The 17,486-nt window shown below is 27.9% G+C and overlaps 1 protein-coding gene across 1 annotated transcript; it reads right to left on the bottom strand.

Annotated features, from left to right (window-relative positions):
* Window positions 1–5,661: 5,661 nt before the first annotated feature.
* Window positions 5,662–10,192, bottom strand: LOC112786775 (probable WRKY transcription factor 13). The gene is made up of 3 exons (XM_025830153.3): window positions 9,684–10,192; window positions 9,328–9,582; window positions 5,662–6,134 (listed from the first exon to the last, which is right to left on the bottom strand). Exons 1-3 carry the CDS (start codon window positions 9,848–9,850, stop codon window positions 5,963–5,965), a joined length of 594 nt encoding a protein of 197 aa, XP_025685938.1. The 5' UTR covers window positions 9,851–10,192; the 3' UTR covers window positions 5,662–5,962.
* Window positions 10,193–17,486: the final 7,294 nt, after the last annotated feature.

The raw sequence follows: 17,486 nt of genomic DNA, 5'->3' as shown, positions 1-17,486 counted from the left end.
CTAAAACTTCAATCACTTAAACAAACACATCAAGGCATCGAATAGAATAAAGATGGATTAACTTCGATAATTTAAAGGCATAAAAAGCATGTTTTTCACAATCAAGCACAATTAGGATAAATTCACAAAAGCATGCCTTTTCCATGAATAAGTGCGAGATAAGTTGATAAAATACACTCATGTTAATAAAAGATAAACCATAAAATTATGGTTTATCAAGGTACCGGCAGAAACCCTCCCTCTACTACGACCACAACCACTAGGCTGATCTGCAACACATCTACCTGTCATCATGTCTGCAAAGAGCATACCAATTAAAAATGTGCTAAAATCACAACATCATTCAAAATACTTAATCAAAATAAACTACGTTAAACTTAGTTAAAAAAATACATTATCCGTTGAAATCAAATAAAACAAAAAAGGTAAGTGCACATTTCAACTTCACAAACATTTAGTAATATGCCTATTCGAATATAATAAGTTGAACTATGTGAAATATATGCATTCAATCTTGAGCATCACCAATTTACTAAATTCAATTCCAATTCAAAACTAGCAACACAACAATAGTAATATTACATCATTACAGCATTAGAACTCACAAAATTCTAATAACCTAATCTAATCCTATCTTAACCACGTAAATTCACTAAACAGAAAAATTATTTCTAACTAAATCATAATACTAATTAACAACTAAAAACTAAATTAATCCTAAAATTAACAAAAATAAAGCAGCAATTTATTTACTGAAGAATGCAAATATAGAGGTGGACAGGAGAATGTTGGTTGGTCGACGTTGTTGGTAGCGGCTGGCAGAAGTGGTGGGCGGTGAGAGGGAGATGGGTTGCCAGAGAGGTTATGGCGACAGGGATAACAGAGGGCAGGAGGGAGAGGGTTAGAGAGAGAATGGAAGAAGAAAAGGGAGAAAGAGAGATGGATTGAAGAGGCGGCGGCAGGGCTGACAAAGCGGCGGGAAAGGGAATGCTTACAGAGAGAGTGGGAGAAAAAAGGGTAGAGAAAGAGAGAGACATATTCGAAATGAAGGGGGAGAGTGTTTGTGCTTCAAATTTAGGGCAAGATTATCGTCGAATTTACCGTCAGATAAATCTGACGGTAATCCATTGTGGGTCATTAAAACGCAACATTTCACTAAATGGGTTTACCGACAGATTTTTTCGACGGTAAATCCGATCCTACATTACGCGCCCATTTTTTTGTTTTCCCTGCAATTATTATCGGTGAAGTTACCGTCAGAAACGTAAATCCGATGGTAATAAATTAACTTGACGAATTCAACGTCTTTACTTCTGGTAAATCTGTCGCTACTCTGTGACAATAAATCCAACGGTAAATCCGATGATACTCATTGTTTTTCTTGTAGTTAAATCTAATAGAAAATTTTCTAAATCAAGTAAAAGTTTCTACACTAACCTCCTCATTGATGTTTCCAGTAACATGGACGATGCCTTCTAGTCGATAGAGATGATTTGCTTCGTGCATGACCCCACCTTTACGTGATACTTGTGTCATTTTCTCTAGAAATTCTCTAGTAAGAATTTGGAAAAGGATGAAAACGAGTAATCCATGGTTAGGTCAAACAAAATTATATAGCTATTTCAACATAAACTGTGGCTACCAGCAACAGTTTCTCCTATGCTAAATCTTTATAAATCGCTGGAGTGTCCAACGATTTAGATTTTATTCCTTCCCACGGTTTACATTTTTTTTTCTCTTTGCATGAAAACTACTTTATGGTCCCATGGTTGTGTAATATATTGTAATTCGCTGGAATTTTAAATAGATTATATAGAAATAAATCAGGATCTGTAACACCCTACCACACTTAATCTTATGCTTAAGTCATAAGACTGAGATAGTAAGGTATTACGACCTCTAAAAGTAAAAATATATATAATAATAGTGAAAGAGATATTTAACTAGGAGCCTTGAAAAAACGGGTAAAACAAAAATGCAAAGTAAAAGCGCAACGCTCAGGAACGAGACAACTTGCGTGCTAAGAAATCTAAAGATAATAAGTATAAATAGATAGAAAATGAGAATAGAGAGTCAAGGATACAAAATAACTAGCTCCTAACTCAGCCTACGAAGCCAAGGCTGGCCGGAGAATATTTACATACATATATACATATTCCAAAAAACCCAAATACATAGGTAAAACCCTAGCTCTCCTTTAAACTCTGAGAGGAACAAAATAAACAAGTTTCTTGGAGAGAAAGCTAAGGACATATATACACAAGCCAAATAACAAAAGAACCCAGAAACCGCTCCGCTTCAGTAATCCAGACGCCTAGCAAGGTGCCTCTTGACTTGCATCTGAAATCAACAACACAGTATGAGGTGAGCATGGTAAAGGTGTCACGCACATAATGTATAAGGTCCTGGGAATGCCAGAGGTAATGCTAGAACGCCAACACTCAGATTATAAAACTTAAAGAACTAAACAGAAACCATAAATCAGGATGGTCCTTCTAAGGCTTTCTAAACTAAAATCAATTCCTTAAATCTAACTGGAACTTAAATAGAATCCTCAATCTCTCCGCCTTTCCTCCGTTCCTCCATTCCTCCATCTTCGGTAATTACAAAGACAAACAAGCAGACAAAGCAAACACATGTAGAATACAGATAATATAGATATCAATTATGACCATTAGCATATTATAATCAATTAGACAACTCTAATTAATGCACAAACAAGCAATACATACAAATACATATTATGCATGCCTGTCCTGTGGCTGTTGATATCAACTGTCGGTTACGTAGCCTTCCCGACATGTTCTCAAGCTCAAAAATACACCATGGGGAGAATCCCCAAGCTGACATGGGGAAGAGAACGCCCCCAAGCTCAATAATATCTATGGGACGAATCCCAAACTGACATGGGGAGAAAAGACAATACCCCAAGCTGACATGGGGAAAACAATACCCCAAGCTCAGTAAAAATCCCGAATGACATGGGGAGACAACACCCTAAACTCAAGTTATTCAATCGTTTCTTATAATTTATCATCTTCAATTTCACAGTGATTCATATCTCATCTCATCATCCTTAATTATTTAACATCATTAAGTGTCTCACACGTCATTATCAATGTCACTTTACTCTTTTAATTACCTCATTTTCTCTTTAAAACTCTTTTCAACCCAACTCATCGTACCTATAATCATCAATATAACACACTTTTGACAATATTACAATAATCTCTACAATCCTACCATTTCTCAATTCAATAACATCTCACTTCAACCTAAACTTCACAAGTTTATCAACAAACATCAACATACCAACCTATATATATACATATTGCCATGGTCACAAGTTCTTCAAACATCATCACATCATCATTCATCATTCTAATACCAACAAAACCAAGTGAACACCACACATGCTCAAACCATATCATTATTACTAAACATCCAATACACATAATCATTCCAGCTTATCCTATGGTTCTCTAGCTTAAGTTTTCACATGACATTATATATTATATATGCGAAAATCAAAACCATACCTTGGCCAATTTTCATGTATTGTCCAAGGCAAATCGCCAAAACCACACAGCCCCACAACACCAAAAATTACCAAAGCATTGATACCAATCCAAAATCAAGTTCCAACATATGCATAAACACCTAAGTTCACATTGTTCACATATCCATACACAAATTCAATATCCAATACCCAAATTCAAGAAATTAACTAGGGTTCTCGAATCCTCACCTTATCCAAGCGTCATATAAGAAAGAGTGAATGTTTTTCTCAAGCTAATTGGGTCCTATAGCATCAAGAAAGCAAAATCTCACTACCACTTACATAAATTTCAAAAATCAAGAGGGTAGAGAAACTGGATTAGGAGTGAAGCTTACCAACGAAATTGTTCCAGTAGAATCGTAGAGCTCGACGCGGTGGACACGTGGCCGCAAATAGTGCGGCGATCGGAGCTCGGATGGAGAAGATATGTTGGATTGAAGTGAAGGTTAGGGTTGAAAGCTTTTTCCCCCTTCTTCCTTTGTTGTGCAACGTAAATGAAGAAGAAGGAGAAAGGGGAAGCTGGCTCATTAAAAGTGAAAGGGCTGAGTTGGGCCTTGGGCCCGGTTCGCCCGGTTTGGCCCGTTCAACCCAATTCTGGGCTAAATTCTTTGAAATTAGTGTCAAAATTTTCATTTTAATTGTCTCTATCCTATTTTACTATTAAATTTACATTTATACTTTTTTTATTAAAATTTAATTTGTTGACTAATTATGTGCTAATTCAGCGGGGTTTACATCCTACCCACCTAATTAGGAATTTTGCCCCCAAAATTCAAGTTTAGTAATCTGAGTGTCGGCATTCTTGGATTACCTCTGGTATTTCCAGGACCTTATATATTATGTGCGTGGCTTTCTCTCTAAGAAACTTGTTTATTTTGTTCCTCTTAGAGTTTAAAGGAGAGCTAGGGTATAGGTATTTGGGTTTTTTTGGGATATGTATATATGTATGTAAATATTCTCCGGCCAGCCTTGGCTTCGTAGGCTGAGTTAGAAGCTAGTTATTTTGTATCCTTGACTCTCTATTCTCATTTTCTGTCTATTTATACTTATTATCTTTAGATTTCTTAGCACGTAAGTTATCTCGTTTCCTGAGCGTTGCGCTTTTACTTTACGTTTTTGTTTTATTCGTTTTTTCAAGGCTCCTAGTTAAATATCTCTTTCACTATTATTATATATATTTTTACTTTTAAAGGTCGTAATACTTTACTATTTCAATTTTATGACTTAAGCATAAGATTAAGTGTGGTAGGGTGTTACAGGATCAAAATGTAATCTTTTATCAAAAGATGTGAACAAGTAATTTATTTATTTATATTATCTGATACCATTTAATTTATTTCTATAGTTTGTCTTATTTTTATTTATGATCGATCTTGTAATTTTGAGATTTTATGCAGCATTTGGTTAAAAGGACAAAATAAAACAAAACACTAAAAATAAGATATAAAAGATAGAAACACAAAAATTAGTATTTTGTATTTTGTTTGTCGATAAATTAAATATAAAAAAGAACAAATTATAAAAATTGATTTTATTATTTTTTCATGCAAAAAATTTATAAAAAAATATAATTATAAATAATAATAATAAAATAATAAAATAAATTATATCTTGTTAATATTTTTAAATACAATATTTTTATCTATATCTTATTTTTTAAAGATAATTTTTTTATTTTACATGTTTTGGACACGATACTTGAGTACTTGACTCAGAGAGAGGAGGGAGGGGAGGGGGAGACACTCATCTTGTCCTTGTAAAAATGCTATATATAGTTCTTAACATTGAATACGATAATGCTTCCTTGGAAAAACGAATTAAACAAATAAAGTATGGAGATTATTATTTCTGATCTGTGTCTGTGTTCCCATTTAATTTCCCCAATTGTTTTAGCTTCTTACAGTATGATACGTTATATTATTATATGAATTGACTATTTCATCTTTATGAGACAAATTATAGAAATGATGAGTGTTAAGAGGCTAGCAAGTTTTGCGATTTGTAGCTATCAATTAGTTATTATTAGTATTTTAATAGTGTGAAATTTTTATTGATAATGTAGGATTAGTCACTTTTTTTTTAATAATTAAATACTGGTCAAATTTTAATAAAAGTACTGCCCTCTAGACTTTTTCTCCAGTAAGATTATTGCTGGTTTGTTAGAGTTTATAAAATTACACCAAGTCTCAGTATAACATAATGCATTCATCATGGGGTACTTGAAACTTAAAAAGAACTAAAAAGGTACAGGCACAGTTAATTTAAGGCGTGGCTTTTGCAAGTGGCTGGTGATGCATCATCATTTGTAGATACACGTACTAGAATATTATATATAGTACATGCTGATGTACATACATAAAGATGTAAAATATGATGGCATGATGTTGGATCTGGTGACAATTACTACCACAGGAAATCGGTGAGTTGAGAAGTAGTTTCGGATGCTTGGAGGTCGTTGGAGGGAGAATGAACATGTCTTCCTTCATACGTTGTTATAACCATCCTTGGATCCTCAGCTAAGCGCTCCACTCGTTTCTTCACTCTACACTTTTCTTCTGTGCAACGGTAGTAGCTTCTATATATATTCATCAAGATGTAAAGAACAAATTTAGATCACCAGGCCGGATAACAGATTTGATTATGGTAAGTGTATACAAAAAATTAATTATTAAATTAATTATTTGTATAAAATATATATATGAATATAAAATATATATTAAAAATAAATTAAATAACATATATATTTATATATAAATATATAATAATTAAATTAATGATTGATTTTTAGTGTGTATATATTATTTGGTGAATTCTACCCAATTCCCTCTAAAATAACATGTAAGTTACCCTTCGTGATTTGTCACATTTTAATTGGTTATTACTTAACTATAGTTGCGTTATTTTGTAATTTATTATTTGAGATGGGTAATTGTATAATTTCTTAAAATATTAAAATTCTACCCCATTAATTGAAGCACGTTCTCACGCAATCTCTTTCTACAGTGCATCATTCCTTAACGAGTCGTTGAATTTCCATGGCTTGTAACTTCTTCGTTCTTCCCAGTATAGTCAGCACCGACTTCCAGTATAGTCAGCACCGACTTCATTGCTATCTCATGTCCTCTCACTCAATCTCTTTTTTTTTTACCATGGATCATTCCTTACCAATATAATTAATGGTTAGTTTGGTTATTAAATTTTTTTCATTAAAAATAATATATGGAATATATATTCATATGTAAAATATAATATAATATAATAAAATAAATCTATTAAGAGTACTTAAAAGTATAATTAAAATCAGGAATATACAAATATAATAATAAAATTTGTACTCTAAACAAGTAAACATATCTTTTATCATACATAAATTATTTAAAAAAATATAAATTGTTAAAATTAATAACACAAATTTAAAATGATAAAATTCAACTTTCTTACAAGTAATTTTTATAGTATTTTATTCTTTTAATTTTTAATTTATTAATATTTTATTATTTAATTAATGATTAAACAAATTATTTTCATGAGAAATATTTTTTGTATAATCTTAAAGAAGAGACCAATATACCAATTTAAAAATTAATGTAAAAATGATATTTTAAATAAAAAATAGTTAATATTAAAATTTTTAAATACAAAAGCAAATTATATAGATATTCAGGATATAAATATAAAATACATGTTTAAAATAAATAAAGGAGACAAAAATAATTATTTATTTCTCATGAGTACTTTCATTTTATCTGTTTTATTTATTTTATGCATATATTTTATATTTATCTTTTAAATATTTATACAAATTATTTTTATATTTAAAAATTTTAATATTAAATATTTTTTATTTAAAATTTCATTTTTATTTTATTTTTTAAACTAATATATTGGTCTCTTCTATAAGATAATACAAAACATAATTTTTTATAAAAATAATTTGTTTAATCATTAATTAAATAATAAAGTACTAATAAATTGTAAATTAAAAGAATAAAAATATTATAACAAATACAGTAAAAAATTGGATTTTATTATTTTAAATTTGTATTATTAATTTTAATAATATATTTATTTTTTAAATAATTTATGTATGATAAAAAATATGTTTACTTGTTTAGAGTACAAATTTTATTATTATATTTATATATTCATGATTTTAATTATACTTTTAAGTATTTTAAATAGATTTATTTTATTATATTATATTTTAAATATGAATATATATTCCATCTTGTAATTAAATAAATATATATTTTTTTAATGAAAAAATTTAATAACCGAACTAACCATTAATGATGTTGATGTTGGTAAAGAGTGATTCATGGCAAAAAAAAAAAAAAAAAAGGGGGGGAGGGGATTGAGTGATAGGACAAGAGATAGCAATGAAGTCCGCGTTGGCTATACTGGGAAGAACAGGGAAGTTACGAGCCATGGGAATTCAACGACCTGTTAAGAAATGATGCACTGTAGAAAGAGATTGCGTGAGAACGTGCTTCAATTAATGGGGTAGAATTTTAATATTTTAAGAAATTATACAATTACCCATCTCAAATAATAAATTACAAAATAACCCAACTATAGTTAAGTAATGACCAATTAAAATGTGACACATCATGAAGGGTAACTTACATGTTATTTTAGAGGGGGTTGGGTAGAATCCACCATATTATTTTTGTATTTTATATTAGAAAAAATATTTTTTATGGTAAAAAAGTAATTTTATTTTTTCATTTTTTATTGTTCACTTTTAATATAAAATATAAAAAAATACAAAAGAAGTACATATATATGAGAAATATTACATGAACTATTTTAATTTCGTGGATACCTATCTTGTATATTTTTCATATTAAAAGTAAATGATAAAAAGTGAAAACAAAAAAAAATATTTATATCATAGAGAATTAAATTACAAAAATTGTTTCTCTATATAAATGTGATGAATATAACATACATCATGAATCACATACACATGATGAACAGTAGCAAAAAATCCATCTCAATTCTCGACGAGCAAACTTTTGTGTTAATCGAGACTAAACTTTTCCCATTATGATTATTGGAGATTTCATCACCAAAGCATGGGCTTAAAGTTTGAATTCTCTTCCATAATGTTATCTAAAAGTTAAAAGTGTGGCAGTTTAACTCAATTAGTAGAATCATATGTTTTTTCATACGTTGTATTTGAGTTTAAATCTTAGCTTGAATATGAGTCCTTTAATGCTGTGTGGGTGTGTGAATGTATAGTGTGGATGTATTGTGGTACTTAAAATTGAAAATTGTTCAATTTATTTAACTAAAAAAAAAATTTAAAGTGTGTATAGGAGTATGCCAAGCACATTTTAATACGTAAATATTGTTTTTTTTTTTCCTATCTTGATATCTCTATAGAATTTGGTTAACCCTTGCTTCTCAAGACAATTGAGAAATTTATAATTAGCTTATTACTTGAGTAACTAATCTTTTATTCATTAGATAGAAATTAGAGTTAACCCTTGCTTCTCTCATACACAGCTAGCTTAGTAATGCATTCATGTTGGTTGTTATATTTTCTTAGGTGGATCGTTTGAAAACATTATTGTTAATTTAATTAGTTGTATAGAAGTATAGTCTATACATAATTCAGCAGGAAATGATAAAAATTAAAGGAGAGAAGAAAGTGGTTCCCTACATACTCATCCGCGCGAAATCCTAGGTTTGTGGATTTTGGGGGAAAAGTCTTAAGAAGAGGAGTGAAGATCATCTAATAAAATGAAAAGTAAAAATTATACCTGGGGTGTTGTGTGTTCTTGACGACTTTCTGGCCGTACTTTCTCCATTTGTAACCGTCGTCGAGAACATCGACATCACTCATGGTCTTGAAGCAAAACCTAGGCTCCCTCACCTTCCTTCTCACTTTGGTCGTCTTCATTTTCATCTTCATCGCTGCAATCCCTAACCCTACATGGCTATGAACATCTCCTCCTCTTTTGTTACCCACCCTCATCATCATCACACAATCTTCTGCTGTTACCTGACCCCATGCCCTAACCAATTCAACTCTAATTAGATCTTACTACAAATTAGATTTATATAATTGTGCATGCATGGAGGAGATTGGAGAGAGTGTATGCAATAATTGTCATACCATGAATTATTATTTGCCCCCAAACAAGAAGAAGTGACGAGATCTGGTGGTGGAGAAGCTATGGCACCAAGGAAAGCTTTATTATTGTTATTATTGTTCAAAGATTCAAGGCATCCGAATTGGAAAGGAGGAGGGATCTCATCAATCATCACCTGCTCTTCAAACATGATCTTCTCACTATGAATATGGAAAACTATTTCTCACTACTCCTTATAACCTTAGCTTCCTCAACCAACTTTCCCTTATCGTTTTTAGGACCTCTTTCTTACTTTTCACAACCATATCTTCCTTATTTCTCTCTTTCTTTAATTTACATTTTTCCTTGTCAAATAAACATGATGCCTGTAGCCAATTATTTGACAAGTAGTTTCAAATTTTGCAACTTAACGTTACAAATATATATTTTTTCTTCTAACTCGCAAATAAATCCTTAAAAAAAGAAATTGTAAATTACTAACACTTAGGAAATTTAAGCAAAATACATGAGCTTAATTTTAAAATATTGAAACAACAATGCTATATAACAAACAAATATTTATCATTTTATGTCACTACTTGGTCAGTTGCAATTATAAAAATTTATTTGTATACGTAAAATATATAATTTATATCTATATTTATGAAAATTTATGCATATAAATCAATATAGTTTATATTTATATTTATTAAAATATATATATATATATATATATAAATTAATAAAATATATTTATTAAAGATAATTTAATATTTATACTTGTTAATTACTAGCTAAAATTACTAAAGATTGTCCATTTCTAAGTTTTTTTTTATTGAAAAGCTAAAATATGTAACTTACTTAATAAATTTATTTATTTAAATGATCATTTAAGAAATAAATATAATAGACATTTTTTTTACTATGATAAAAACATAGAAAAGGCAAAGACACATATAAAAACATTCCTAGCAGTTTTATGCAAATACGTACTAACGGATACGATTTGTCCTAAATTCTATGTCCTATGTGGTTAGTGCGTGGAAATTAAAAATGTGGAATTATATTGTGGTATGCAAAGTCAACATACAACACAAATGACTAAATAAATATAGGGTGGATAATGGATTTAAATTACCTGTCTCACTGATTATTTTCATTGATGTCTTATAAAAAATTAAGTACGTGTTAAAACAAATTTATAAAATTATCAAATTAATAATAAATAAAAATTTGAATAGATAAATATCTAATTTTAATTGGTGAAATATGAATGAAAATATATAGTAATAAAAAAAACACAATAGCTAGCATAGGTAATCTCTTAAAGTAAGGGTTGATGATACGTTGCCCTAAATTAATAGATGCATAAAATTGACTTCTTCCATGCATAGCAGCCCGGTGCACTGTAGATAGCAATAATTATAATTTGGCAAAGAGAGGAAAAGCAAAACCTGTTGAGTGCACAATAATAGAATGAGACACATTATCAAACATAAGTGTTAAAATTATATCATTCGCCATTTCACCATAAAAGTCTCTCAAAAGAAAAGAAAAAAAAAATAAAGTAAAAGAGAGCGGATGATCCATATATCTTTCACTTTTTTATGGTTCCTTTTATGTGAAATTGATCACTTTTGGGGCACCATATATTTAAAATAAAATCAAAGACAATGATGGTGGATCTTGGGTGCATATCTATCATACCCTCTCTCACCGGCGGTGAAGTGAAGATATCATTATGATGGCCCAAAGGGGACCCCTATTTGACTTTTTTACAGAGAAAAAGCTTATTGCCTTTTATCATATACTTTTGCTATTTTAAACTTTCTATAAACTTGAACTAACCCACATCTACCAACTTTTTTTACTCAAATTCCTTGCAAACCAACCTTTGAATTGAAAATTTAGTTAAGAAGAGATGTTAGAGTTATTAAATTAAAATAATATATGAAAATTTAAAATTTAAAATTTTAATATATTTATTAGTTAAATCTTTGAATTAATACTATATATACTCACATCTCTTTGAATTTATTGTATGTAACAATCATGATGAACTTCATATTTTGTATGCCTAAAAAAATGTGTGGACCAATGTGGCCACTGACAAAATGAAAGCATCTATAGTAGTTTCTTCCTACCCGTTTGAAAAATTTATCCATAATTCAATAATTATGCGTTCGCAGTACTTTGACTAGTTGCTTAATTAAGCTTATTTAGTAATATTTAAACAATATAAAATTAAGACAACACTTATTTATATTTTGTAACACAGAAGTTTCAGTAAAGAAATACATAAACTTTAATTGACTAACACATATATTTTTTGAATTGTATAGATTTGTTTAGTTGAATAAAATAAAAAAAAATACAAAAATTTTAATTGAATAACACAAAAGTTTAATTTAAATGAATTTTTGTATTTATCGTTATAAAGTTTCAGCACTTATGGCAAATATTTTTGTACTTAGTTCCTATGTTTCTCTCTTAAAAAAAATTATTGTGTCTACCTTAGCTTAAAATAATTTTCCGTAGTTATCAACTTATCATTACAAAGATTTTTATGTTCGTTGTCAATTAATTTTTGCATTTGCTTTCTATCTTTCTCTTAAAAAATTGTGTTATCTTGAAAAAATGTATTTTTTTATCTTTATAAAATTTTTTTGTTTATCATAAAAAACTTATAGTTTTTGCTTTTTATATTTATCTTAAAAATTTTGTGCATTTACCTTAAATAAATTCTATGTTTATCATAACAAATTTTTTGTGTTAATCCTAAAGCACTTTCTAAGTGTTTTTCTAAAAACTTTGTGTGTTTAACTTCGAAAAATTTACGTGTTTATCATAATTTTGTGTTTATCTGCAATAAATATTTGTGTTTGTTTCATATATTTCTCTTTAAAAAAATTGTATTTAGAGTAAAAGAATTTTCTATTTTTTATGCATTTTTTCTCTTCTTCTTTTTTATTTTTTTTTTCTTCTATATTTCTCATCTATATTCTTCTTTTTCTTCGTTGTAAACTTCTTAAAAATACACAAATAAACAAATAAAGAAAATACTAAATGAAGAAGGAGAAATAGAAGATGTAAAAGAAAAAGGCAGAGAAGAAGAAAATGTAGAAGATCAGAAAACATATATAAAGGAAGCTAATTAAGCTAAGAAAGGTGTTTGATATGGTGTTTAAAAATAGTGTTTAATGTGTTAAAAACGATTAAAAATTAATATTTAATTTAAAAAATATAAAAATAAATAATTTTTAAATATTTAAAATTTATTATAAAAAATAAGTTAGGTAAAAGTTAGAAGAAGATTTATTAATTATTAGACTTAATTAAAAAAATATTTAGTCACATTATTTCTTAAATAAAAAAAGAAGAAGTGAAAAACCTCATTTCAGTTGAAGGATAAAATTAAAGTAACGTCTGATAAACTCTATTAAGGAAGCTAAACTTTATATTTTTATTTTTGATGAAGATATATAGTGATATATATTATTTTTAATTATTTTTGTTTTCATTATTCACATTTACAGGAGTGCAATTAAGATTGATGACATATGATAGACTTTATATTGATTATATCATGCTAAAAGAGTCGTGAATTTATAACCCTATGACACTAGTTTATGTTAGAAAAAATAAAGTTTATATTTAGTTGAATTTGTAAAACTTTAATTCTATTTTGTGGTATATAAAAATTCCAATTACATGTAAGAGATGTTTTAATTTTTTTATATTATTATTATATAAATATTGACTTAGTTTGGAAATCATTTGATATATTAATTATTTAAAAAAATGTTGCAAAATAAATTTTCTGTTTTTGTAACAAAAAGAATAAAAAAATTTACAAAAACAAGTAATATTTTGTAATAAAATATTATGACGTGAAAGTTTAAATGGTTAACAAGAAGTTCTATAGTTCAAAAATTATTATTAATTTTGTAATAAATTTTAATTTTTATATTAAAAAATTTTGTTACAAAATATTACTTTATTTTGCAATAATTTTATTTTTGTTGTAAAATTTTTTGGAATGAGATTTACCGTAATAATTTTGTAACAATTTTACTTTTGTTATAACATTATTTAGTCACGAAATTAACAATTATTGTAGCAATTTTTTTTATATAAATATCACCTTTTCTTGTATCGTTAAAGTAGAACTCAATATGAAATACCAAAGGATTATCTCATCAATGAAATAGTTTGATAATAATAATTCTTACCGTGGTATCTTACAGAGAGGTTTAAATACTAAATATTAAATACTTTTTATTAATAATATATATAATTGATGAAGTCATAAATAATGAGAATAAAGAGATTGTATGTGAAATAGGTTTTGCTGGCGTTAGTCATGCATCATATCTACACTATACACAATTGGATTATTAAATTAATGGCATACAGATTTTAAATTACAATGCTTTATCTTTTTCGGGTGAAGCCCTAAGTAATGTGGAGAAAGGACACACGCAGTGGCAAACATGCATCATTTCCTTTTGCCATTGTTTCTAGTAGGTGCCTATCATGCCATTCGAACTGCCAACTACACTATTCTCCCTTTCTTTCAAAAAAAAAAAAAAAAAAGGATAAAAAGGGTTGAAAGTGTAAGCAGATTGTACATATATGAATGTTGAGAAAGATAAAGAATTACAAGGAATTGACAATGATTACCCCTTAGTATGTGTTAATGTGTATGTGTCCGCCGTGGGTTTGCACTTCTTGTCTCTACTCTCTAGTCCCTTTCAATCTTCTCTCTCTTTCTCTTTCTCTCTCTCACATACACAGACAAGGCTTTTGACACCATAGCTGTTGTGACAAGACCCTGCTCCATCTCCACTTATTTAAACATACCATAATACTAAAATGATAAAAAATAATTAGAATTTGTTTTATTTAATATTTATTAATTATTATATTAATTATTAAATATTAAATAAAGTAAATTATTAACAATTTTTTAACTCATTTTTTTTGGTTATCAATTTTTTTTAAGCATAATACTTTTTTTTCTCTCTCTTTATATTGGTTTCCAACGACGAATTGAGCATTTGATGAACAAATCTCGTCGTTTTGTAACTAAGTCCATAATTAATGAGTGGCTGTTTCTAAAATTAAATAATGTATGCGTTACTTGTTTTTTACAGAATAATTAAACTCTTGAAATAGCTTAGCTAGCCAAGATTGCTGGTAAGTGATGAATAGATGAGGTTGGTGAGAATAATACATTATTATATTCAAACAACGAATGATGAAGGAGTTATATAAATACTGCCATACTGGTGTATGTAAACTTTGATTTGAGCCATAATATATATTACAATAAAGCTCTTTGTTTGTGGAAAGAAAAATCAATTTTGTTCGGATTAAAATTATTTGATATATATATATATATATTATTTGATTTTCAGAGATTTGTATAGTAGATTATAGGGGAACACATTTATTGATAATAAATACAAAAATTTTGTAATAATAAATACACATTTTTTTAAGATAAACACATTAAAAAAAACATAGAAAGAAAATACATAAATTTATTGATAACAAAGACATGCTGATTTTTTTTTATACAGAAGAAATATTGGTATTTTTTTGGGAAATGGGATTATTTAGTGTAATTACAGATGGGTGGATTTTGTAGGTGAAAAATCAACACGTGGGAGGCGTGGTGCAACACGTAGGGGGCGTGTTGGACACGTGGCAGCATTCTGGCCAACATGTGGGGGGCGTGATGCAACACGTGGAGACGTGTTGAATGAGTTCCATAATATTGTAATACACTTCAAATATCAATATTCAACTAAAACATCATCTCCGTTTTCATATTAAAAATAATTTCTGACAAAGATATACATTTTGTGATGATAAATATTTTTTTAAAAATAAACACAATTTTTTAAAAAGACGTATAGAAAGAAAATACAAAAATTTATTAAAATAAACATAAAAGTTTTAAAATGATAAATATAAAAATATTTTTAAGATAAATACAACTTTTTAAGATAAACATAAGAAGAAATTATAGAAATTTATTGACAAAAAAAATGTGATGATAATAAACACAACAAATATGTAAATATAGTTTTCTAAGAGAAAAATAGGAAAAAAGAGATATAAATTTATTGATATAATAAACACATAAATTTTGTGATGAGAAACACAATAAATTTTTTTAAGACAAACACAAAATTTGAAGAGAAACATAAGAAAAAATACATAATCTTTTTAACGATAAATGGTTAAATACATAAATTTTTTAAGGTAGCTAGACACAACTTTTTAAAAAGAAATAAAGTATGAAAACACATAAAGTTATTGATGATAAACACATAAATTTTTTGAAGATAAACATACAATTTCTTGAAACATAAAAAAAATTACAAAATTTTATTGATGATAACTACATAAATTTTGTGACGATAAACACATAAATATTTTACAAAATAAACATACAACTTCTCGAAGAAAAATCTAGAAAGAAATACATTGCTTTTAACGATATATAAATTTTGTAACTAAAGACGAAAATTCAAAACAATTTATCTATTATTCAAGTTATATTTTTATGTAATTCAACTAAAATGTATGTATTTTTCAACTAAAAGTTATATTTTCTTTTTCTTCTATTGGAATGGGTCTCACATATGTGACTAATATCATGGACTCCTATGAATTGAAAACCATTGAATCATGATTGGGAATAATGTTGGAAAACTAGGTCATTTTTTTGTTTCTTGTCTATAAAAAGTAATACCAACATGTCTTTGGTATTCTATCATGAAAAAAAAAATTGAAAGTTGTTAGGGTGTATTTAATAAAGAGTTTAATTTTAATGTATTGATAATATAAAATATTTTATTTAATTGTATAATTATATCTATATTTTTTATGGTCATTTACATGGTTAATAAAAAAGAAAATTAGTTATTTTTATTAATATATCGATACGTAATTAAATATATGTGTAAAACTATTTTACACTAACAGTGTATTAAAATTAAATTATTTAACAAAATATAAGTTTAACTACTATGCGAAAAAGAATTGAATCTATAACTTTAAATTTGTTAAATTAAGATTAAAGTGTTAATTATTAAATTATAACTTTTTAATTAAAAAAAGGTAAAATATATTTTTTATTCTTAATGTTTGCTAAAAATTTCAAAAATATCTCTAAATTTTGATTTGTTTCAATTTTGTCCATCAAGTTTTTAATTTGCATCAATTTTATTTTTATTGTTAATTTTTTGATAATTAATATTTTTCTTTTTAATTATACCCCTCATATTCCCATCTTCATCATCTCTCTTTCACTCTCTCTCTTTCTCTCCATCGTCACCATCATCTCCACTAGCATCATCATTGAGCAACCACTATCAACTTCCTTCTTCATCGCTGGCCATACCCCCTTTTTCTCCTTCTTTTTCCTTTCTCCTCCAATTCTCCATCACCACCATCTCTATCGAGCTCCATTCTCGACGATGACCAGCCTTTTTCTTCTTCTTTGCACAATCCCAGCACCACCAAAGTCATCTCTCTCCTCCTTTGAAGCACTACCAAATATTTGTATCCAAGAACTAGATTTATATCACAATCAACTCCAAATTTTTTTAAGATAATCCAAAGACCTAGCCAATAAACACAAAAGCACATCTCAAACTACATCAAAATCAACCCAAGATTCCATCCACTCCAATTTCAAAACTTTGAACTATCTCCTCACAAACAAAACATAATAGTAACAATAACAACAACAATAACAATTACCTATATCTGCAATAGACATATTTCATATTCAAATCTTACATTAAATTTTCAGGAAACTAAAAAATAAA

This window comes from Arachis hypogaea, chromosome 20 (assembly GCF_003086295.3).
Source record: "Arachis hypogaea cultivar Tifrunner chromosome 20, arahy.Tifrunner.gnm2.J5K5, whole genome shotgun sequence".
Taxonomy (NCBI): Eukaryota; Viridiplantae; Streptophyta; class Magnoliopsida; order Fabales; family Fabaceae; genus Arachis; species Arachis hypogaea.
Note: the sequence above shows the minus strand (reverse complement) of the source record. Positions and strands in the feature narration are given on the sequence as shown.

Coding starts and splice junctions, on each gene's coding strand:
- LOC112786775 (XM_025830153.3), bottom strand. CDS start 9,850: ATGTTTGAAGAGCAGGTGATGATTGATGAGATCCCTCCTCCTTTCCAA. Junction 9,583..9,683: donor GGGGCAAATAATAATTCATG/GTATGACAATTA, acceptor TGAATTGGTTAG/GGCATGGGGTCAGGTAACAG. Junction 6,135..9,327: donor AAGAACACACAACACCCCAG/GTATAATTTTTA, acceptor GAATATATATAG/AAGCTACTACCGTTGCACAG.